Here is a 23,023-nt window from a genome sequence, read left to right as displayed (position 1 = left end):
GGCACCCAATCGATATTCGAATATTGTGATTGACGTATTGCGCAATTCAAAGCTGATATATTCAAATGTTTTTATTCTTTGGTCGTTGGACAGTTTCCTGCTTCCTGACCAAACACAGTATTTCAAAATTACCAATTTCAATTGCCAACCGTATTTACTCATTTAATCCACGATTCGGTTAACGAAATAGTTGCTTAAATTTTGACAGACCGAATCTCATATAGTATCGGGGGGGGGGGGGGGGCATAAGTAATCAATTATTTTGACATCTAAAACAAACTTTGTAGTACATTCAAGTGTTTATTTCTGAATTTATTATATAATCTCCATCATTATCCAGGACAGTTTGCCATCTTTGCAAATTTTCAGAACTAAAGGCAAAACCAATTCATTGCAAATAATTGATTACTTATGGGTACCCCTAATATATGGATCCCTTTAGAACCGTTTACATCCGAGACAAAAATGACAATTGGGAATAATATTTTTCCCAGGACAATTGAGAATAATATTTTTCCTGTGCAACAGATCTGCGACTTCGGACTGGCCCGAGCGGAGGAGACCGACCAGAACAGGCCCATGACCCAGGAAGTGGTGACGCAGTATTATCGTGCGCCGGAAATCCTGATGGGAGCGCGATACTACACGGACGCCGTGGACGTCTGGAGTGTCGGCTGCATTTTCGGCGAGCTCCTCCGCCGGAGGATTCTCTTCCAGGCACAGAGTCCTGTGCAACAGGTTAGTCCTCGTCCGGATAAATCATTAACGCGTCTATTATCATCCCCCGCGTCACCTCCCGACGATAAAGAATTCATGAAACACGCCGTGACAATTTCTTTCTGCGACGAAACTCGCCGACGAGGCTCGAAGGATTTGCGTCGACGAAGACTCTCGAGAGTCTTCGCCTAGCTTGAAAAATAGAGACATAGCGGTCTTCGTGGTAATGGAGCTACCAAGCATTTATTCAACACAATACAATCTTTAACAGTACGAACAGCTGCAAAGCATTTTCTATAAAACTACAGAATGCAACTTGTAGTTAATTTATCCAAAATTCCAATTGGGGTTGAATCTTGCAATTCTCACCCCTGCAGATTTCCTCAGCCACATTTTTAAGGTTTTCTACTAAGTTCCGATAAAATCCAACCAGGCTACCCATATGAGGGTGACTTTCGCAATTCTCACCCCCTAGTTCGTTATACAGTGTTTACTCGATATATGTCCACAACACGGGGCTACTCGGGGGCATGTATCGGCTAGAAGATACTATTCTTCGTAGAAAAGGACAGCGAAGCTTCTGGGCCCTCACTATACCCCGCGTCAGTGGGGATAGTTCTAGGTCTTTTATCTGCTAGATATTCGGGACATATGAGCCGTTCAGTGCACACATCGACTAACTCCATAAAACAAAAAGTTGAGAAATGCGATGAAGTAATGTATATTGTTTTTTAAAATTCCCTTCATAGTATAAATTCAAATGAATATTGTAGAATGCATAAATGCAGATATAGCTTTCATCTGACGGTATATAAAATTAATAAGAATAGCCAAAAAATAATCGTCAGTAATGTTACAGTTTTTATGTGACTGGTGGAGTTAATCGATTTGGCAGCTGAAAAAAGTAATAAAGTTAAATTCAGTCTTTAAATTTTTAAGTTTTTTATCGCAGAAAAAGTTAGTTATTATATATTTTTATTACAGCTTTTCCATAAAAATGAATGTTGACAGTTCTGTTGTAATATATTTTTTGTGATTAATTCATAGCAGCTTTATTTTAGCAGCATTATTCTTTGGGATAATTCAGCAATATTATAAATAATGTCTTCTTCGTCAGCTGTATGTGAGGATTCGTCATTTCGATTTGTTGTCAAGTTTTTATAGTAATCATGTTTAACAGGAGGAATGAATTTTAGCAGGTCCATCGTGTCTCTCCATTTTTCCCTTGTCACAGTTCTACCTTTAGGATATAATAACGGCTGATCTATATTTTTCAAACTTTGCGGTCTACCTACTACAGATTTTCTTATATTAATGGCTTTAAATTCGGTATCTTCATTATAGTCACATTTGAATTGTATGAGATGGGGTTTGAACCTTTCTAACTTTATCCAGCGTATTTTGAGCCAATTTACTGGAAGCCCTGTAACGGTTACTTTTCTGTTAATGATTGATTGTTCTAAAGTTTTTGTTGACAAAAAATCTTGGTGGGTCATTTGGATTAAGCGTTGATGCACGGCCGGAACAGATACAGCGTTACTGAAACGATTTACATTAGAGAATGGAGTTAATCAAAATGGCTTCTGAAATAAATTACTTATTATTCAATGGCCAAAAAAATTTTGCCGTTTAATGGTGCTAATCTTTATTATTCAGGAAAGTTATTATAAATATAAAAAGTTATGACTACACCAAGTGCTTTGACACTTAAATTTAAGATTTTTCAAAAAGTGGAGTTAATCGATGTGTGCACTGAGCGGCTCATATATCGAGCAAAGGCTGTAATTCCTCAGATTGAAGGAAAACTACTGCGGAGGCCAGTAGAAACGTTTAGGGGAGTCCTCCAGAAGTCGAGTCAGCGACGAAAGTCGAGGTTTGACATTCACGATTCGTTTTCCGTCCTCGTAAAGCTGTTTACAGGGATCGATTCGGTGGCCACCCCCTCGGGCCGGTATCGGTTCGAAGACCCGTGCACGACGGCAAATGACCGCGTTCGAAAGTCTTGCACGTACACGTACCGGCGTTTTTCGGTTGCAGCTGGAACTGATCACGGAATTGCTGGGCACGCCGAGTCCCATGGACATGAAGTACGCGTGCGAGGGTGCGAGATCCCACATGCTGAGCCGTGCGCCGAAGCCGCCCTCGCTGCCGGCCCTCTACAGCCTCAGCAGCCAGGCGACGCACGAGGCCGTCCATTTGCTCTGCCAGATGCTAGTCTTCGATCCCGTAAGTTCTCGACAACGGAACACGCGCACACCGGCGCGCAAAAATACACGGACACTCTCCTTGTCGCCGTCATCGAACACGCGCGATTTCTGAACACTTTGCACCGTGCGACGTCGAGTCAGACTCGCAAGGTCTCAAGCAGAGTCTACTTAGTGTTATAGATCTTTTTTTTTTTAATTGAATCAAAATTTTGATTGTCGTCCATATTCGCCATCGGTGAATACCTCGGCGTACAATCAATACGAACTTCCTTGTTCCTCTCACAAGATCACGAACCCGGAAATTCAGAAAAATTATGACACTGAGGATATGTGCAGGTATTTCATGATTTTTTTTTTTCTTGCTCAAATTTATTTTAACGGGGGTGAAATGGCTATTTTTCTATTGTTTCTCAAATTATATAAGCAATTCATAAATGTTTTTCTGGAAACTTTCTTCCTGTCCATTGTAAAGCAAAGTTGAAAAGTAGCCGAATTTTGAAGGGTTGATTTCACCCCCTCAAAGTGAATTTGGCCAGCGAATAAAATCGCATAATATGCACCTACATATCCCCAAAGTTTCATAAGTTATCAACCGGAAATAAGTTGCAATCACTGTGGTCATACATAAATTATAGTACAAGGGCTTGGCACTCTTTGACAGTAAGCCTACCGAGCATTATCGCTTCGAGTGCCACGTAGAAATGGATGACGGAAATATTCGTCCAGATTTGTGAATTAATTTTGACTAGCGTCTGCAAACGATAATACAGTGTTTTCAGTACCGTCTTAGCTTTTCAATTTTCACGTCGCCAAATGAATGATTATTTTAAAAGATCAAGTTTGGAATTTTGTCGTACACCACTTTCATAATTACCGGCACACATGTGGCTCGAGAGAAAGGAAAGGTTGAGTATGGCTGCTCTGGCTCAAGTGAGAATTGATTCGATGTCCAACAGCGTAGCCAGATGACCCACAGAGCGTCCGCTGGTCCCGTTGAATTTATTAATCGATAATTCATCAGTCGGACGAAGGGAGCAATCGCGGGGCTCGCCGTTAATCCAAATCCGTGGGATCGATCCTGGGGAACGAGCTTGCCGTCGAATTTATACGTCCCGGCGAGCTCGTGCGCTTTTTATCCCCTCTGCCCCCCTTAACGGCGCAGCCCCCGGTTACGGGAGAGTAACACGGTTAACTAGTCTCATAAATAGCGCGAGGACCCAGTCGGTTCTCTCTCTCTCTCTCTCTCTCTCTCTCTCTCTCTCTCTCTCTCTCTCTCTCTCTCTTTCACGTTCTTGTTGGCCGGTCCGTTTTCGACCGGGCTCTATCGATCGTTCGTTGACCCCGTTCCACGAACTTCCCGCAGGACAAGAGGATCAGCGTGGTGGACGCCCTGGCGCATCCTTACCTCGACGAAGGAAGGCTCAGATATCACTCGTGCATGTGCACGTGCTGCTACACGACCAGCGCCGGCATGAGACAATACACCGGCGACTTCGAGCCAGACTCGTCTGACGTGTTCAACGATCGCTGGGAACGGAGACTCACCACCGTGCAGCAGGTGAAAGGTGAGCGACCCCTTCGCGATAGACGCTACAAGATCGCCGAATCTCTCTTCGATCGGTACACTCCGAAGCTCCGAATACACTGATAACTTGCGACATTTTTTCGCGAGACCGACTCTCGTGACACGAGAGATGCGAACATCTCCGAGATAGCGGCCAGCAAGTTGCACTCGCGACAGTCGCTCTCGGAGACGCGAGACAGTATATTTATATTTGCAAAGAATCTTGTTGCTCTCGCAAAAAATGCCGCGAGTTAATTACTAGCGTATTCGCATCTTAAAAATCTGTTCCCGTTGCGTCGCTTTTGGAGAAGCTAACACCACTATTTTTTAATGAGACTTGTCTGATTTTCAATATTTTTTTTTATGTAATTTTCAGTGGCATATTCCTGGCACTTTCCTGTTTAGAATGAGTCCAAACACGACACCATTCGAAGCATATTTGCTCGTTTAATCCACGGTTTAGTGGAACCTCTATTATCCGAACTGAGGGTATCCGAGAATTATATTCCGTAGGTGAAGAATTCAATCTAAAGTGATTCATATACAAGGTGGGGCTGAAATTGCTATGCAGCAGGACAGCGGGTGATTCTACATGTAAAAATAAATTGGAAAAACTCTTTTTTCGTTTCACACCTCGTTTTCAAGAAAATCGAAAATTTAAAGATTCATCGGGTTCGCGTGCTTTGGTATGTACTAGAAGTAGAATGGGTTGGTCGTGATCAGACGAGTCAGACGATTCCTATCTAATAGCGCGGGTATTCATTGCAAAAAATTTTCTATAAAATTTGTTTGTTATTTTTTTATGTACAATCACCCTCTGTTCCACTACGATTTCCGTCCCACCCTGTATAACAGGATTTACTGTAGACATCAGCACAGGTTTAATCCAACGCTGCAGCTACAGTTTTAATTGTTCTATTATCCTTGGGTTACAATCCTTCGGTTACGGTTCGGATCACAGAGGTTCTACTGTATCGTGAATTAAACAATTAAATACGATCCGAATTGTATCGTGTTCGGACTCGTTTGAATCAGAAAAGTGTCGTTGTTGTGTTGGTAACAGTTTCATAAAAAAAAAAATGATCAGGAACAAAAAGAGTATTATTTTCAATAAAAACGTGTGACATTTTGATGTGACATGTTTCGCATGCATCGAGGCATCACCGTAAGCGTACTGCGATTGCTGTTCTTTGGCAAGAATAGAAAATTAATTAGTCGCACGAACAACAGAAAAGAAATCTTGGTCGTGAGTCACGAGGCTCGCCTATTATTAATAACGTTGCGTCTTTGACACGTGGCCCGCCGCAGCGAGAACAATGATGCGATAGACTCTCGCGTGTGCATAGAACGGCTCGGCTTACTATAACCCATAATTCATCACCTGGCCGGGGGACCGTGAAGTTAACGTATGCCTTTTTCTCCCCCGTAATCGCCTCGAAACTGGGTAACTAATATCGCGGTTAAAAATTGCGGCGCGCGCGTACACGTTTCCTAGGGGGTTGCTAAGGGCGGATCGAACCACGCTTCTCGTGGAAAAAATAGGTTTGGACCTCGGAGAAATACTGCTTGGGCTGTTCGGAGAAAACATCGCGAACTTCGGAACGGTTGTGTCACTCGTCAGCAATATTGAAAAAAATAATTATTTTTATCCTTCGAACTTGCGAACTTTACAATTCTCCATCCTTCTAGGTCAAACTATTACATACACTGCTAAACCTGTAACGCGCTAAAATAATTTAATTCATTAGCGTTGTTCGCAATTTTTCAACTGATCAGTTGCCTCTGTTATAATTAACACGTTACCTACCGGAATTTCTTTGTAGTCCTCAATTTCCTAGAAGACGATAATTTATATATGTTGCATGCTAGTGTGTTCGTCAATGAGTATACAGGTTGTCCCAAAAATGTACCATCTTGCAAGAGGTGATTCCCAAGGTCATTCTAAGTAACTTTTTCCTTTGCGAAAATGTTCTCCGCGGCTTTGTTAAGGAGTTATCAAGGAAAAACGCGGACCAATGAGAGCGCGACCACAGCGGACGGCTGGCAACGCCCACGCTCGGCAGGACCTGTCACGTCGCTGGGGCTGGACCGTCCGCTGTAGCCGCGCCCTGATTGGCCCGCGTTTTTCGCCAATAGCTCCTTAACGAAGCCGCGGAGAACATTTTCGCAAAGGAAAAAGTTACTTCGAATGACCTCGGGAACCACTCCGTTCAAGGAAATATAATTTTGGGAAACCCTGTATAGGCATACGATACAAATTACGTTCTTCTTCTAGGAAATTAACCCCAAAATAAATGAAATAAAATTAAAAGCAAGGGGTTAATAGGATTCCGGCAGGCAAAGTGTTGATCATAGTAGACACGGTCGGGAGTAACGAGAGAGAAGTGGCGTGATGCAATCCAGCTTCTCTGACCCTAAACTCCACGGTTGTCTGTTTCAGAGGAAATGCACAAATTTATAGCGGAGCAGCTGAACACGTCGCGCGTGCCGCTCTGCATAAATCCGCAGTCCGCGGCGTTCAAGAGCTTCGCAAGGTAAGCCGTAGGTGGCGGATCGTTCAGGTTTTCGAAAACGATCGATCAAATGAAATATACATATAGTACGCCGGTAGTCGAAACGACAACGTCACTGTTAGAGATAGAGATTGAGAAAGAGGGGAGAGGCGGTTCGAGATCGCTCTAGGGGACGAACAATCATGATAATCTCTGTCACGGGGGGAGAACCGGGTCCGCGGGAATCGAAGCCTCTTCTTCACGGACGTTTACAAACCTTTCCCCTCCGTCCGACTCCCTCTCTTCCTTCAACCGACACACCTTCGTCATCGTCGTCATCATCATCATCATCATCTTCAGTATTGTTCACGCGGAAATGCCATAAGGGACTCCACGCGCGCGAATATCCGCGGCGGAACTCGACCGAGCGATCTTTCTTTCATTCCCGATGCGAGAAGTTTTCGAGGGCTGCTTCGATCCGGACACCTTTTTCGATGGAGGGGGATGCGGTGGAGGGTTGATCGAATTTGTGGAAAATCAACGGTTCTTATTCTTTAGAATCAGTCCGAGTGTGTCATTGCGTGGACTCGTTTCAATCAGAAAAATTTCGACGAATATGCTAGTCAAGGATTCCCGAAGCAAACGATTGAAAGCGAACAAGTTTTGTTTATCTTTTATGCTCGCACGAGACGTTTCGATCGAAGATTTTTCACAAGTATCAAGCCATTACGCCCATCCCCCTCGAAATCGATTGGCCATCCGAAAGGTGCGCCTTCGATCATGTTCGTCGCTGACAAAAACCTATCGCTCGGCCTTTCACTGCCATCGAGGGGTGCCAGATCCAAAGCCACCGCCTCTTCTGCCACGCATCCACAAAGAATCCTCCATACTGCCGAGATTTCGACGAGTCCGCCGCCGCGGAGCATTCGCGTTGCTCAGTGGGAGCCGCAAACACGGAGGATCGAGAGGGAGGAAAAAGAAAAGAAAGAAAAGAAAAAGCGACATTTCGTCGCGCTTTGTAAATGGGGGAAGAGGGAGGCGAAAGGGTTGGCGGTTTGGAAGGGGAGGGGAGGGCGGCGCGCACCCTGCACCTTCTCTTTCTCTCTTTCTCTCTATCTCGCTCTCCGGCCCTCTCGCTCTCTCGCTCTCTTTCTCTCTATCTGTTCTCTGTTCCCTCTGATGACAGAGATAGGGGCCGTAAGGACGAGCCGGATTGAAAAGACGGCACAAATGAAATCGGAAATGGGCAGAGACGGGGAACAAGCGGAGAGAGAAAGAGGGGGAGAGATAGAGAGGGAGAGAGAGAGAGAGAGAAGGAGAAGTGGCCGAGCGTGTCGCGGACGGAAATTAAAAACCGCGGAGGAAACAGTACGCCGGAGAGGAAAAGGATCGAGAGCAACGGGAGGGTCGTCGGGGGCCCGGAACGATCGAAACCAGACAGGAGAAACGATCTTTTGTCCCGGACGACCCTGCCGGGATCATCATCCTTGCCGTTCCTACCCCGGCTCGGACACTTCCGTGGGAAAAAACGATTATGAATGAACCGCGCGTATCCGGCTCTCGCGTTCCTCGAGCTGTCTTCTGGAGATCGATCGGACGATCGAGCACGCGATCCGCACACCCTTCTCTCCCGATCGAGGGCACCGGATGCTGCACTTTCTCGGACGAAACCCCGGAGACCGGGGAGAAACTGTTTCGACATTCGTGGGACACGATTCGGAGTTTTCGGAGAGAATTGTTAATTAAATGTCCCCGATTTGACCCTTTGCGGATGCGTGGCTCTCGACAGTAAATCATTTTACTGCGTCACCAGGGCTGCGAATCTTTTTTAGAGAAATTCTTACTCTCGAACGATGTCGGGCAAATTTTTACGAATTCCTAATCAACGCGTTCTCCTCCGTTTAATTTTTGTGCTCACAGTGGAAGTATTTTAACACTCTGCAAAATACTTTCCCGGAAAGAGAGTCAAACGATTTGAATTGTTTGAGAATAATCATTTTTTTAAAGGGTTAAACGGGAAGTATCAGGTCATCCCATAAACGATGCGATTTTTTTCATATTCTTAAGATTCAAGAACAAATCGCAACAGTTTGTGCCCTATGCGTATTTTTCCTTCATGTTTTATAATCGATAGAATTATAGTACAACTAGAATTAGAAATAAATAGAGTTAGATATGCGTAGGGAAGACAAAAGATTGTGATTTTGTTTCTTTCTGTTCCATTTTTCAAAAATCGTATCATTTAGGAGACGACCAAACACAGAAAATCGAATACTAAGGTAATACGTACCTTTTTAACCATCAACCACGAGTAAATTATAGTTTCCTCCACGGTTTCAATTTCCTCCACCATCTCTGAGCAAAGCCAAGAAAATACCGACAGTATTTTCCTCCGTAACGTCGCATTGTCCCTATCATTTCATACCGTGACCAGTAGTCAACCAACGAGAGCGAAGACAACCTAATCTTCGCTGCTCTCGCACTGCCCGAAGCGACGTTACGGAGCAAACCAAAACGGAATCCAAGCAAACTACAGAAATCACAGTATTTTCTTCCGTATCGTCGCACTGTAGCACTCTCCGAAACATCGCTTTCTCTGCCTGAAGTTAAGATGATGGTCTCAAACTGCCAAAAAGCGACGTTACGGAGAACATAATTGAACCCTAGCAAGATACAGAAATTACAGTATTTCCTCCTTAGCGTCGCGCTTGAACGATCTTCCAAAAATCGCGTCGCCGCTTAATAGCGAACCGACAAGAGCGAATGAAAAATGATTTCGAGCAGGCGAGCGCGACGCTACGGGGGGAACGCTGCCTCCCGAAGCGAGGAGCTCGAAATCGGAGCGGGAACGAAAGGGAGAAGCATGATCAACGAAAAATCAGCCCTCGATAGAGGATCGTCCAGAACGATCGATCGACGGTTCGATTCCCCGAGCCCCTTTTAGCCCGGCAAAAAGAAATACAGAGCGAGAGTGGATACGTAAAAGTTTTTGTCGCGGCTAAGTAGAACGAGAATGGGCTTAATCAACCATAATATTTTGATGACTGATTATTGATAGATATGTAACCATATGTCTCGTGTTGGTTATTGCCGTCAAGTTAGAGCAAGCCGATCGCCGACCCAGCGCCCTGCGCCGCGTATACGTACACGTTACCACTACTACCAGTACCGAATCAGCTATCTACTACCACTGTCAGCTACTATCGACTACTACCGCTATCGTCTACCACTACTACTACTACTACTACTACTACCACTACCGCTACTACTACCAATCGTGTTACGTCTCCTCCTGAACGAACCGAACGAACCGAGAGTCAGCTCTAGTTCCGGACGCGACCTCGCTCGCAGAGGTACTTGAACAAACCATTTTAAGACAAAATCTCAAACAAACAACGACCACAACAACAGAGAAACAATGAAAAAAAAGAGAAAGTAGCAAACAATTAAAAAACAAAAAGAAAGAAAAAGAACGAACAGCCGCCTTATTCTTCTTTACGTTTTGTGTTCTTGTACGTTCTATTTCGTTTCTTCGACCTGGTCTCTCTCTCTCTCTCTCTCTTTCTCTCTCTCTCTCTCTCTCGCTTTTCATTCTGCCCGGTTGTTTCCGTTTATCTCCTTCTCTCTCTCTCTCTCTCTCTCTCTCTCTCTCTCTCTCTCTCTCTGTCTTCTTTATTTTCTTTTCTTTTCTTCTCTTTCCTTTTTTTTTGTTCTCGTTCGTCGTATGGTCGTCGTTATGACACACACACTTAATGTACTGTGCCATACCTCTGCTTTCTTGTTGCAGTCTGTTGTTTAGAGGAACTCTGGTATGAGTGTGCGTGTACACCGCCGGTCTGAGACGAAGTCACACAACAAAGTATAGTAAACTCTTGGGAAATTAGAGCTGGGTAACGTGGTTGACTAAAGTTCAATATTGTTGTTAACAAAAACATTCAGTCTTGCGCGGTATCAAAGTTCAACATTTTTCTTCGATCAAGAGAACCGGAGTCGAACTTCCTGTCGACACAGTGTGCACGCATGACGCATAAATTGCACAATCAAATTCAGGAAAGTTCACAGTTTGGCTAATTAATCGAGCGTGCACACTGTCCAGAGGTTCCGTCAAACGATTGCATTATTTTCTAACGATACAAAATTTCGGAAAAAAGTTGTCGATTTTGAAATCGGGAAAGGAGAATGTCGACCGGTGGTGTGCACGATGCGTCCACACGCGTTGACTCGGACATTTGTTCACGAGAGACTTTCGTTGGAATTGGAGGATACTTGATCATTGAGGTGTTTCTCGGTAGGGAAGTATAGTGAAGAAACGCAAGAGTCACCGCGTGTACGTTTGATCATTCGTGGTACATACGTTACCGGATGCGTGCCAGCGCCGGGACCAGCTTTCCCACCGGAAACGGAACCGCAACCGTCGCCGGATAATCGGGTTTCTCGACTGAATCGATCCTCGAAGGTCCGCGAGACACTTTCAATCTCCGGATCCAGTTTCGCGCGCCCCGGGATTCCCCGCGAGCGCTTCACACCGAACTCGCACCTGTGATCACCGGAGTAGCTTTGACACATTTTTTAAACATTAAAACAGCACAATTTCTCATGAAAAGAATAATCATTGAAATACTTCTAACCCCCTCCAATCGTAATCACAGGAAACGGCAGAAAATAGTCATTTAGAGAAGCTTCAACGTGTTAAAAAACCGAATTCGGATTCTCGTAGGCTTTCCACATGCACAGCCAAATTATCTTTGGCGATTTCGAAAAAATCAGCTGTTCAATGTTTATAAATGTAATTAATCGATCAAATGTCGTAAAATCCCGGCGCCGCGGTATCCACGAGGCTGGGAATCACCGTGCAAAACGGTAGCTTCCATCGTGCTACGGAGAAAGACGAGCGTGGCGGTTAATTAGTGCCGGTTTCGCGCTACAGGTGATTAACGGAGCCTTTAAGCGGGTAATAACGTGGCGCAGTGACTTTAACTCGGTGTTCGCCGAGCAATCAGCGCTCGGGATTAAGATTGAACGTTCTTCCACGAGGATCAGAGGAATCCGGTAGCGAAGAGACTTTCGAGGACGACCGCGGTTTTCTCGATCTCGCGCAACAACCAAGCATAATCGTTCGAATGTTTGAACGGTGGACCGTCGCTGGCGCGCGTGGCTTACGAGTCTCTCTCTGTGAAAGTGGTACTTGTAAATAAACGCTGGAAGAACGCCTGAACGGAGCACTTTGGTCGTCACGACGAGTGTACGAGGGCCTGATCAACCATGCAGCCTTCAGCTGAGAGGGAACGGGTTCGGTTTGGAACGCGACACCGTGTAGAAACGAAATCACCGAGTCCGAATCCGAGACAGAATCGAAAGTCGACCGGCGAGAGGACACCCGCTCTCTTTCGGGGCTGTAGCCAGCTAGAGGAACGCCCCACGCTGCCATAACCACGCCCCTAGCCACGCCCCTTAGCCACTTCACGGTAGAACCCCGACGGTTGTCGCGTATTTCTTCGCACATTAAACTTCTGTTCCGTAGAACAAAAGGAAAGAAAAATTACTAGACTCCGAGCAAATATTGTACAACCACCGAGGTTCTACCGCACTCCAAGACCTCGATCATCCCAACGGTTTCCTACCGAGTAATGTGACGCGGATCCAAAGAAGAAACGTAATCCGTTGACCCCGCTCCCCTCGGATCGCGATATTTTCTTTTTTTGTTAAAACCGTGACAGGCGCACATTCGATTGTCCATTTCCGTCGGATTCATTTCCCCCACACGCTCCAGATTATTTTTCATTTTCGTACGTCATCCGTCTGTCCTTTTTGCTCCCACTTTTTCGTTCGTTCTGCGAACGATCGTGCGCGGTACGATGGTAGACGATATTACCTCCGAGGAGGCTCGGAGAATGATTTTTGCCGGAGACGCTGCCGTCTCGAGCTGCCACCGCGGTTTTTCGACCGACTCTGCAAGCCATTACTGTCATTTCGGGCCGAGGCCGGGGCTTTTCGGTGGGAATTTCACGATCGTCGGATTTGCTTTTGCCAAGCCCGCGAGCGAGGCCGGGAAATCTTCGGTGACCCGGAAATTCGGCTCCCATACCCACCTGCTGCCCCCCTTAACGTCGCGGGGCGGAAAAAGTTTGCTCGTTTACGGTGGGGCGCGACGCGACTACCAGATTCGATAAGAGCGCACCCACGGTAACGTCATTGGCTCCTTGGACGGTTTCGAGGGTGGAAACCACCCTCTTGCCTCCGGAACATCGCTTTCATCCCTCTGGAAAAAAGAACCTACGCAAAATTGCTCCGTGTGCAAAACTTTGCGTAAGTCACGTGCTGTCAATTGTTTCTGTTGGTGACAAACGGTTGGTCCGATTGTTCAACCTTTTCGTGAATAACCAAAATTTACATCGATATTCAGCGATGTTGCATTTGATAGTTCATATTTTATTGTCAAAGTAGTATTTAAAAGAAAAATTAAAATCAAAATGGAAATCAGATTCGTTTGGAAAATATTAGAAGACTGGTGCAGACCTTGAAGTTCCATTTCTCAGAACGTGACTTACGTAGTTCTACAAGGACTCTGAGCCCTGAGGAATCTAGTCTAGAGGTGCCCCAGGCTGTCAGTGCCCAAAATTAGCACCCTTTCACCCCGTTCGCCACCCCCATTTCGAAAATATCGCGACCCCGAGGTTCCCGCATCCCCGGGAACATCCTTTGATCTCTCCACTTGTTCCCATGTCTGCAAATCCACGAGAAATGAGGGGGCGTGAGGGAATTCCGCGCGCGTTTAAATTAACCGAAGGGCTAACGACTCGTCCGGTCGGCGCTTTTGTCTCGAGGAAACGGGAAGCGCGTCTTGACGACTATTTTCAAGGTCCCGAAATAATTTCGTGGCTCGGGGAGGCGGGGAGTGGGCGGGGCGAGCGGTGCGCGGAGTAGAGTGGGCGGGCGGGACCGAGGAACCGGGAGAGGAAGGAGTGGCGGGGGGGATGACGAAGCTCTTTTTTCGGCGGGTTTCGCACTATTTTCATCGAAGATACTTTTCTCGCGAACTTGGCAGAGCAAAGACCGCCCTGCGCGCGGGAAATATCTCGCGAGAGGGGGGAAACGGGCGACGCAAAGGGGGGATCGAGAGAAAAACGAGCGGTAATGGTTACCGTCGTGGGAGATGGGCGACGTCGCGGTAAAAAAGACGAGAACCGAAAGAGAGACGCGATAAACGGCCGTTGCACAGTATGAAAAGAGGATCGGGACGGACGGGGCCGGCTGTCACCGATGCTGACAGCTGCATGGAAATCAGACGAGGCGTTTTTATTGTTTTTGTTGAGCTCCAGACCTGTCGGTCACAACCCCTTCCCGGCAACGTAGCATTTGAAGAGTCGGGGCTTGCCGCTTCCACTTGTTCGGAGATCTTGCTCTCTCGGGTCGGGTGGGAGGAAGAGTCGACTGAACAAAAAAAAAAAAAAGAATCTAACAGCAAGTTCACCAGCTTTGTTCTTTCTTTCACTCGATCGAGCGAGTGGGAGATGTTCGCGCGACTCTTCGAATCGATCGTCACGAGAACGCAGAGCGTTTCCTCGATCGAGAATCGAGACGTCCGCGCGACAATAGACACTTAGCAGCTTGGAGCCTAATTGTAGAGCGACTCGCTTTTCCGCCGAGTTCGATCGGCCGCTCGAGGCCGCTCCCCCCTCTCCTCTAGAGATACCACGAGCTCGCGAGGGAGGAGCCGGTGGGCGTGGCGTCGCGCGCCGCGGTGGGCTCAGCTCCTCCCGCTGGCCTCGAGCAGCCAGTCGACTCGGTTCTCGACGCTAGTTCACGATCAGACACCCAGTAGAGCAGCCGATCGAGGCACGGCGATCGATCGTTTACCCATTAGTTTGCCAATCCCGTAGGACTGTCCAGTACCCCCGCCTCTTGGCCGAGGCTTCTCCGCCAGCGATATTGACTCCGCCTGGTCCCAGTTTTGCTCGGGCCGTACGCACAATACTTGCATCCCATCCGGTTTGCGATATCCCAGTTATTTTTGTTCGTTGGCCTCGCCCATCGCCACGCCCACCGCATCCCTCCTTCCCCCGATCATTGACACTCGATTGCAATTCGACAGACTCGAGACGCACTGCTGTCACTCGTTTGACGATGCCTACTGTATACCGTTACCAGCATATCAAGCCCCGCCCTGTCCACGTCCTATAGACCACGCCTCTGCCCCGCCCATTTCCCGAATTTGTTAGCCGACGAAACTCGAAGTGCCGAGGCAAACGCTTTGCAAAGCTCGTCCACGGAAAGCCTGTCCGATAGCGAGGAGCACTTTGCACTTTCGTCGTGTACAGTATTCTTTTAGTGTTCGAGCCTCCGGGGGCCGGTCGTCGAGCCAACGGATCAACGTGTTCGGAACCACGAAGAGTCGCCTCGTGACCACGGAGACACGGTGGAGACCCCGTTGACCTTGGCTCGAGGATCCGCGCCGGACACCAAGGGGACCCAGTAATCCGAGCGACCAAGTGAAAAGCTAAAGATTTCGGATAATCGTAGATCATGGATTATATCGTAGACACCGAAGTAGACGTTTCCAGAGTAACGGGCGACTTTACTGGGTCCTCGGGGTCCTAAGACATATGGCGTCGGGGGCTCGAAGCGTAGCCACACCTCTGTTCCTCCCGCAAGTCACTCAGACTGTAACCACCCGAGTCTTTGACAAACCGTAAAGAAAGACAAGAGCGTTAGAAAAAAAAAAAAAAAAAAAATACAAACGAAACAAAAAAAAAACCAAAGATCTTTTCCCCGCAAAAATAATCAGCCTCTAATGATCTCTTCGTACGACTTGCAGCTCCACGGTGGCCCATCCCTCGGAATTGCCACCCTCTCCTCACCAATGGGAATAAAAACCTCGTCCGAATTCGCGAACACGGCCGACCCGAGTATTCGCATCACGCGAAGATGCGAACGTAGAGGATTTTCGACAGCCTGAAGAGCGGGAAAGAGAGAGAGAGATTGAGAGAGAGAGAGAGAGAGAGAATGAGAGTGAGTGAGAGGGACAGAAAGAGAGAGAGAGAGAAATAGATAGAAGAGAGAGGTGGGGTATGGTAAAAGAGGAAGAGGGAACGTGTAATGGGAAAAGCATGAGAACGGAAAGAAAGAGAGTGAGAGAGAAACGGAGAAAGGGGCAAAGAAAGAGAACATAAGAGGGAGCTAGAGGAAGCGAAAAAGAGGCCGGAAGTTGGACGAGGAAGACGAGGGACCGGAAGAGGAGTCGAAAGACGAAGAAGCCACGGAGAGAGAAGAGCCAAGAGAGACAATAGACTGCCGAGCACTGTAGCCTCAATTTTCGACTAGCCGATATATATATACATAGACGTGTATGTATATAGATATCTCTATACATATATATACATACATAGATATATATGTATATATAAATATTATACATACCGCTGTATACATACGAAAGAGAGGGGTAGAGAAAGAGAGGGGGAGGGAGAGGAGTCTAGGAAGAACGGATGAAGTAGCCAATTACGAAGATTCGAAGAGCAGCCGACCCGCAGGAGCTGAAGAGTTAGGCAATCAGAGTTTTTCGAAGGTTCATTGCAGCCGAACGAAAGAGAGAGAGAGAGAGTGAGGTCACGAGTGGAAGAGGAAGAGAGAGAGAGAGAGAGGAGAGCGCGTAGTCTGTAAGAGAGCGTCGGAAAGACGGGCCAGTCGTTATTTTCGTTTTGTTTTTCTTTTCTCAAACTTTTTTTTTTCTTTTTAGATTTTACACACTTCCTGTATGTATAGCTGTACCGAACACACCGGTCGCGCGGGCACTACGATCGATCGATCCTCGCGGGAGAAAGCTGACCTGAATCGTTCCTCCGTTATCGTCTTCGGCGTCGCGAGATCGCGAAAACGTTCGCCGGCCTCGAAAATCGTACGGGAGCCTCCTCGGACGGTCTTCGGCACGCGGATTACGCCTTCTGTCGTGTTCGAGGTCTCGAAAAGGTTGTTGCAAGGTTGTCTGCCCTTCCGCGATCTAACAAGGTAAATCCCCCTCTGGCGATCGCATAACCGAACGAGGTTGAACGGACGTCGTTCGTTGAACAGTGATCGATGACAAGGTTTCTCTTCTGGATCTTACGGCGACAATCGTTCTCGATTGCGAGCAGAATTTTTAATCTGAGCACGATTTTTTACACGATCGGTGAACCTTGCTCTGTTTTTATTTTAGCAGACATTTTTCTTTTAGACTAATCGACCTCGATGTCACTCGCCTCGTGAGCTATTTTAGCGGATCGAGTAACATTTTTGTCTTTACCCTTGCGAATGGCGGGGTTGGGTCTGTTTTGACCCAGCGGAACACAGTTCGTGGTATTCCATGTATACTCGAACTTTTTAGCAACTACTTTCGATTGTTAGCTGTTCACATCTAGTGCAATGACAGGATTAATATTGATTACGAGAGAAACGGGAACGAAGTTGTAAATAGTGAATAGACTAAATGAATTTAAGAATCTTCTCTTTTTCCCAATGTAACAGCAATTATTTCATTCGATCCTCACAAGTTTAGTGATTACACGACGATTTTGTCGCTCTGGGTCGAAATAGACCCACACCCTGGTATCAAATGACTAAAGAAAGAAATTTCTATTTGATCTTTATCGGTTATGACGTAAGACTATTTTTATTTCACATAGAGATCCACAATCTAGGAATAATTTTTCTCCAGAACTTTTCTCTATAGACCTTCGTCTTTACACGATAGTTTTATATAGTTACAGGCGGACAGTCAGAAAGGATTAATTAAACATCCTTTTTACAATGTCAGACTGACCCGAACACGATACAAGGCGCGCCAGAAACGAGGAGAAAAATCTATCCAATTTTCGCAGAATTTTCTCAGAGTTTTTCTCCACGACGTCTCGCGATCAACAAACCGCTTCACACAGCCACACGCACAGGTTTCATCCTTTCCACGAAACGCTGAAAAACATCCGCTCCGGACCCTGCAGCTAATTTAGCACCCGCCAAAGCAGAGGGGAGCGCGTTTAATTAAAGAAACGTTTCACCTCGAGCGAGCGTCGCGTTCGAGAGTATCGACGAGACGGAGGAAATCGATAGTAAGACTAAGAAACAACGGCCGGTAACTCCCGCTTAACGATCAGTGTCCCGCGACCATAGTTTACACCGTCGGTTCGTAAGCGTTTTGAATTAGCGCGACGCGAGACACGGTTGAGTCGCTTCGCCGAAGAAAAGAGAAGCTGACCGGAAGAGATCGAACCGAAGAGACCCCTAGCGACCTTGATCCTCGTCAGACCCATGACCCCGAGGACGCGGATCGCGGCATGATCTCCATTCTCAAGAATAAAACCGCGAGCCATGGGTCCTTCGTAGAGTAAAACGTAAGCGTGCGATGACAGCCGATCGCGACCGAAAATCTCTCGTTTGCGACGCGAGTTTACGCTCGCCGAAGCTTGCGTTTCGTTGCTCGGGAGATTCTGGACGCAGCGCAGAGCTGGGAAGAGGACTGCCGATCGGATCGATCGCTGGCACAAGATTTCCCCCCCCCCCCCCTGTGGATCCAAACGCGACAGTTAGCAAAATAGTCCTCTTCCCAGGTCCGAGTCGATCAGAGTGAAACGTACGCGAACGATGCCAGACGATCGCGACCGAAAATCTCTCGTTTGCGACGCGAGTTTATGCTCGCCGAGCTTGCGTTTCGTTGCTCGGGAGATTCTGGACGCTGCGCAGAGCTGGGAAGAGGACTGCCGATCGGATCGATCGCTGGCACACGATTTTTCCCCCCGTGGATCCAAGCGCGACAGTTAGTCGAAGAGTCCTGTTTCCAGCTCCGCGTTGGTCGTCGTCCTCCGTAGAATAATCTAACGATACTAGACGATCGTGACTCAAAATCTCTCATTTGCGACGCGAGTTTGTTCGCCGAAGCTTACATTTCGTTGCTCGGAAGACTCCGCTGAGTGCACAGAGAGCTGGGAAGAGGACTATTGATCGAATCGATCGCTGGCACACGATTTTTCCCCCCGCGGATCCAAGCGCGACAGTTAGTCGAAGAGTCCTGTTTCCAGCTCCGCGTTGATCATTGTCCTCTGCGTGCTGAGAGACAAAGATCGACCGATTCGGCTGTCGTTTCAGACCGTGGTGGATCCAGGGATGAATTAGATCCTCCAAGACTCGGGCTGTGTCAGATCCGCCACGGTTCTTCCTTCGTCGAGGTGACAGCCAACCGATCGCTACCTCTAGCAGTGATCGATCAATCAGCGATCGGTTGGCAGAGGGATCCCCGAAGGATCCGGAAGCGTCGCTCTAGTGTCGATCAAGGAAAAGTGTTTCGATGTCGTTCGATATTATTTCAACGTCGCGATTAAATTCGATATGCCGAGAGGACCCGGAGCGACGCTTCCTCGTCCGCCGTCATCTCGAAGAAGATTATGCCAGCTTCTCGAACGAGGAGGCCCGAGAATCGCGCGATCTATTCCAATGAAAAATCCACTGCCGACAGATCGCGGCGTTCGAAACGGACGTCCGCTTCGGAGACAAAGAGAGAGAGAGAGGAGAATTGTTTCGGATCGTCCGATGTCGTCTATAGATAGCTAGCTTAGTTTTCGTTTTCGACGGCCAGCGATCGTTAATTACGATGTTAATTGCGCGTGGTTCGTCGGCTATTCAACTTCTACTCACGACGACGACGCCGGTCGCGGTTCTTATTCTTTTTTTTTTACCAGTAGTTGATAGTTCGCGAGCATAGTATTCGGACGCATCCCGGAACCGTGACGAAGGACCAGCGGCGACCGTAATTACGTTCTGAGTGTGATTTTAGTTTAAGGAACTTAGGTAGCCAGTAGCTCGCGAGGACCACGGGTGTCTTCGGCTGTGTACACGTTTGTTCGACCGTCTCGTGATGCCTCGTCACCTTTCAGAGGAGCTATAGCAATCTAGGATCTGGGAACGTTCCGAAATAGCGTCCCGGATTTTTCATTTTCGGTTGCCCCCTTTTTGGGAACGGATGGTGCGGTATCGATCGGTAATTTGTTGTAATACCGATTCTAATTTTTTAACACGTTCACCAACCTTTATCTTGAAGAGCTCGCGACTAGACTGCGGATTTTTTAAAATGTCCTCGATGTCTTTCAAGTACCAGGACCTTCTTTGTAGAAATCTAAATAATTAAAATGATTTTTCCCCGGGGGTTACAAGATTATGTAGGGTTAAGGGATTTCTGGTTAAAGGTTCGATTTTGCAGCGCCGATCGAGAAAAATCGCGGAGAGGCTTCCAGAAAATGTTGACGCGTGGGATCAAGGTGTAGGTGCATTATGCGATCCGACGACAATGGAGAGCTATGCGTAACGAGGAGGGGCAGGGGAGGGAAAAAGGGGGGGACGATGACCACTGATAGGACATTTATCGTTATCGGAAGCGCGCGTCTTTTCTCCGCTACTCCCCCGCCGTTCGAGCGAAGTCGTGAAACGAGAATAGAGCCTAACCTATCATGCATATCCGTGCTCTCTCCTTCGGTTTTTCTCTATGGACATCCTTCCTCGATATTCTTTGGTCGACTTTGGAAATCAGTAGGGGGTGGACACATTAAAAAATTGCATCCCGTGCACTTAGAGCTTTTGACGCGGTCATTTATTTATTTAGTATTATACAGTAATAGCAATTTGTATTTTGGGGTGGTTCGATGGTCCTGTATTCGTTCGTGTAATTGTCAATCACTGAGAAATTGATGTTCATTCATTGGCCCCGCAGAATTAATCCACAATAAGATATTTCTTGTATCAATTAGAGGGTATTAGGACTACAGAAGAATTTGTTTCTTCCTTTAATAATTGTACTAAGTCGATGATAATTGGATTTTATGCATTTACGCCAGAAACGAGTTGGTGCTATTTAAAGCAGTAAGGAAATTTGAAACATTGTGAGAACGTCGATACATTATCACCAATTTATTAAGATCATTAAATATCTGAGTTCTAATATTAAAAACCTGTGAACCCTCGGCTGAGGAATCATTTTTACAACTACGCATGCTTAAGACCGTGCACAGTTTTATTTATCAATTTTTTAAACAGATTTTTAAACGTATTTTTAGTTGATCCATCAGTCCTGATTTTACTAATGTGACAGCTATCGATTTTATGATTGGGGGGTTAAAGTGACTGGAAAAAGAATTTTCCATTAGGTTTTATTTCTTAGGACTTGTCCGGACAATTTTTATTTCGCATAAAAATTCACAGTCTGGTAATAGCTGCGTCATTTGTAGATGTTTGAAACAGTTTGTAGATGTTTGTCGTTGTAGAACAATTTTAGACGGTTACCTTCAACAATATCGATCTTAGACATTAATTGACGACTTCCTTATCAGTAAGAAGCTCAATAGAAACCGTTCCCAAGTTTGTAAATCTAATTTAACGTCTTTACCGCTATCGATACCTCCGCAAAAGGTACCATGTACTGTGTAAACTAAAGCGAGACGCACTGACAGGCATGTACACAGCTCCAGGTAGCAGTCAGCGACTCGATTTCGTCTTTCCTCTACCTTTACTCTGTCGATCGCGACAACGAGACCCGCAGCGCCTTGTGTTCCCTCGTTTCGACCGATCCCGTCGCGTCGAATCGTTTCTAGTTTAACGTTTAACGATTAAGTACTTTTGTAAGCGATCCACCGAGCGGAAAAGACGAGCCGTGCTTTTTTCCCCCTCTTTCCTTCAAGCGAAAAGACCACCGATCGCAGCGAATTCGCGCGTTCTTGATCCGAGGACTCGCGTCTAGATCGATCGTTCCCGAAGACGATCGAGGGTCGCACACACGGATCGAGATCTTTCGATCGGAGCGAACTCCTTCTTCGTCGAAGTCTTCTGTGTTTGCTTTTTATAAACCTTCGGTTCCCGTCGGTCGACGGAGCACAGTCGGTTCTTCATCGTCTCGGCGTAGCTGACCGCTTCTCCCGTCATCTGTAAATAAGTCATCGAGCGCGATCATCGTGTACATAACTTTTAGCATACTCGCGGAGACTCGGCTTTCCATCGCGAATTGCGAACCGTGTATCGCGAATCGTGAAGCTCGCCGTTCCCCTCGGGGCCCGATCGATCGGGCGCCGTGGACGATTTCGAAATTGCCGCGAGAACTTCGACGGACGATCTTCTGATCCCTTTTTTGCGAGAATCGATCGAGGAAATGTGCGTGATGCTAGCCTTTCGCTAGGATCCCGTGCACCGAAGTGGAACAATTCGAGGATCTTTGATTGCTTTCTGTTTCTCGAGAGGACACAACTCAGGCTCAAGCTGACATTGTAATAGTTGAAGCTAATGCTCAAGCTGATGCTGAAGATGAAGCTACAATTATATGGTTGAAGCTGATGCTGAAGCTGAAACTGTAATACTTGAAGCTGTTGCTGCAGCTGAAATTGTAATAGTTGAAGCTGGTGCTGAAGCTGAAATTGTAGTAGCTGAAGCTAATGTTGAAGCTGATGCTGAAGCTTAAATTGATACTGAAGCTGAAGCTAAAATTGTAATAACAGAAGCTGAAGCTGAAGCTGATGCTAAAATTAAAATAGCTGAATCTGAAGCTGGTGCTGACATAAAAATAGCAGTAGCTGAAATTAAAATAGCAGAAGCTGAAGCTGATGCCGAAATTAAAATAGCTGAAGCTGAAGCTGATGCTGAAATTAAAATAGCAGAAGCTGAAACTGATGCTGAAGTTGCTGTCCACTCCGCTTCCAGGTAGCAAGTCTCAAACAATAGAAGTCCAGTGGACAGCTTTTATGATCTCAGTTGTCTTCTTTCGGAAAACAGATTATTCCTAATTTTATAACATTGTTCAACCCTGTTGCATTGTTCAGGACAATTTGACCCATCCTTTTCCTGTCAATGGCAAATTGCAATATAGTAGATTATGTATGTATAGACTGCAAAGAAATTGTTTTAAGATGGACAAAAAAACATTTCCATTTTGAAACTTCATTAGATTTTGTCTTTAGATTTTTCTAATTTTTAGACGTTTTTCAAAACTATTTCTTAGGAACAGCGAATGGGCTTAGCTCTTAGAAATTGATTTTAAGATC

At 46.5% G+C, this 23,023-nt stretch overlaps 1 protein-coding gene across 2 annotated transcripts in view; it reads left to right on the top strand.

The window, feature by feature from the left end:
- Positions 1-18,212, top strand: part of Nmo (serine/threonine-protein kinase nemo) — a 196,256-nt gene extending 178,044 nt beyond the window's left edge. The window contains exons 6-11 of one of the 2 annotated variants that reach the window (XR_013083185.1): positions 529-738; positions 2,755-2,943; positions 4,288-4,489; positions 6,929-7,022; positions 10,079-10,333; positions 15,796-15,928. Coding sequence is in view for 1 of the 2 variants with exons in the window: in XM_076798329.1 (XP_076654444.1) it covers positions 529-738; positions 2,755-2,943; positions 4,288-4,489; positions 6,929-7,022; positions 15,796-15,850 (750 nt within the window). In the remaining variant the exon portion in view is untranslated. Of the gene's footprint in view, positions 1-528; positions 739-2,754; positions 2,944-4,287; positions 4,490-6,928; positions 7,023-10,078; positions 10,334-15,795 lie in introns of both variants that reach the window. The other variant, XM_076798329.1, reaches the window with a different exon arrangement.
- The last annotated feature ends 4,811 nt before the right edge of the window (positions 18,213-23,023 follow it).

The sequence above is a fragment of the Halictus rubicundus genome, chromosome 12 (assembly GCF_050948215.1).
Source record: "Halictus rubicundus isolate RS-2024b chromosome 12, iyHalRubi1_principal, whole genome shotgun sequence".
Taxonomy (NCBI): domain Eukaryota; kingdom Metazoa; phylum Arthropoda; class Insecta; order Hymenoptera; family Halictidae; genus Halictus; species Halictus rubicundus.
This window is presented reverse-complemented; position numbering and strand designations above follow the sequence as displayed.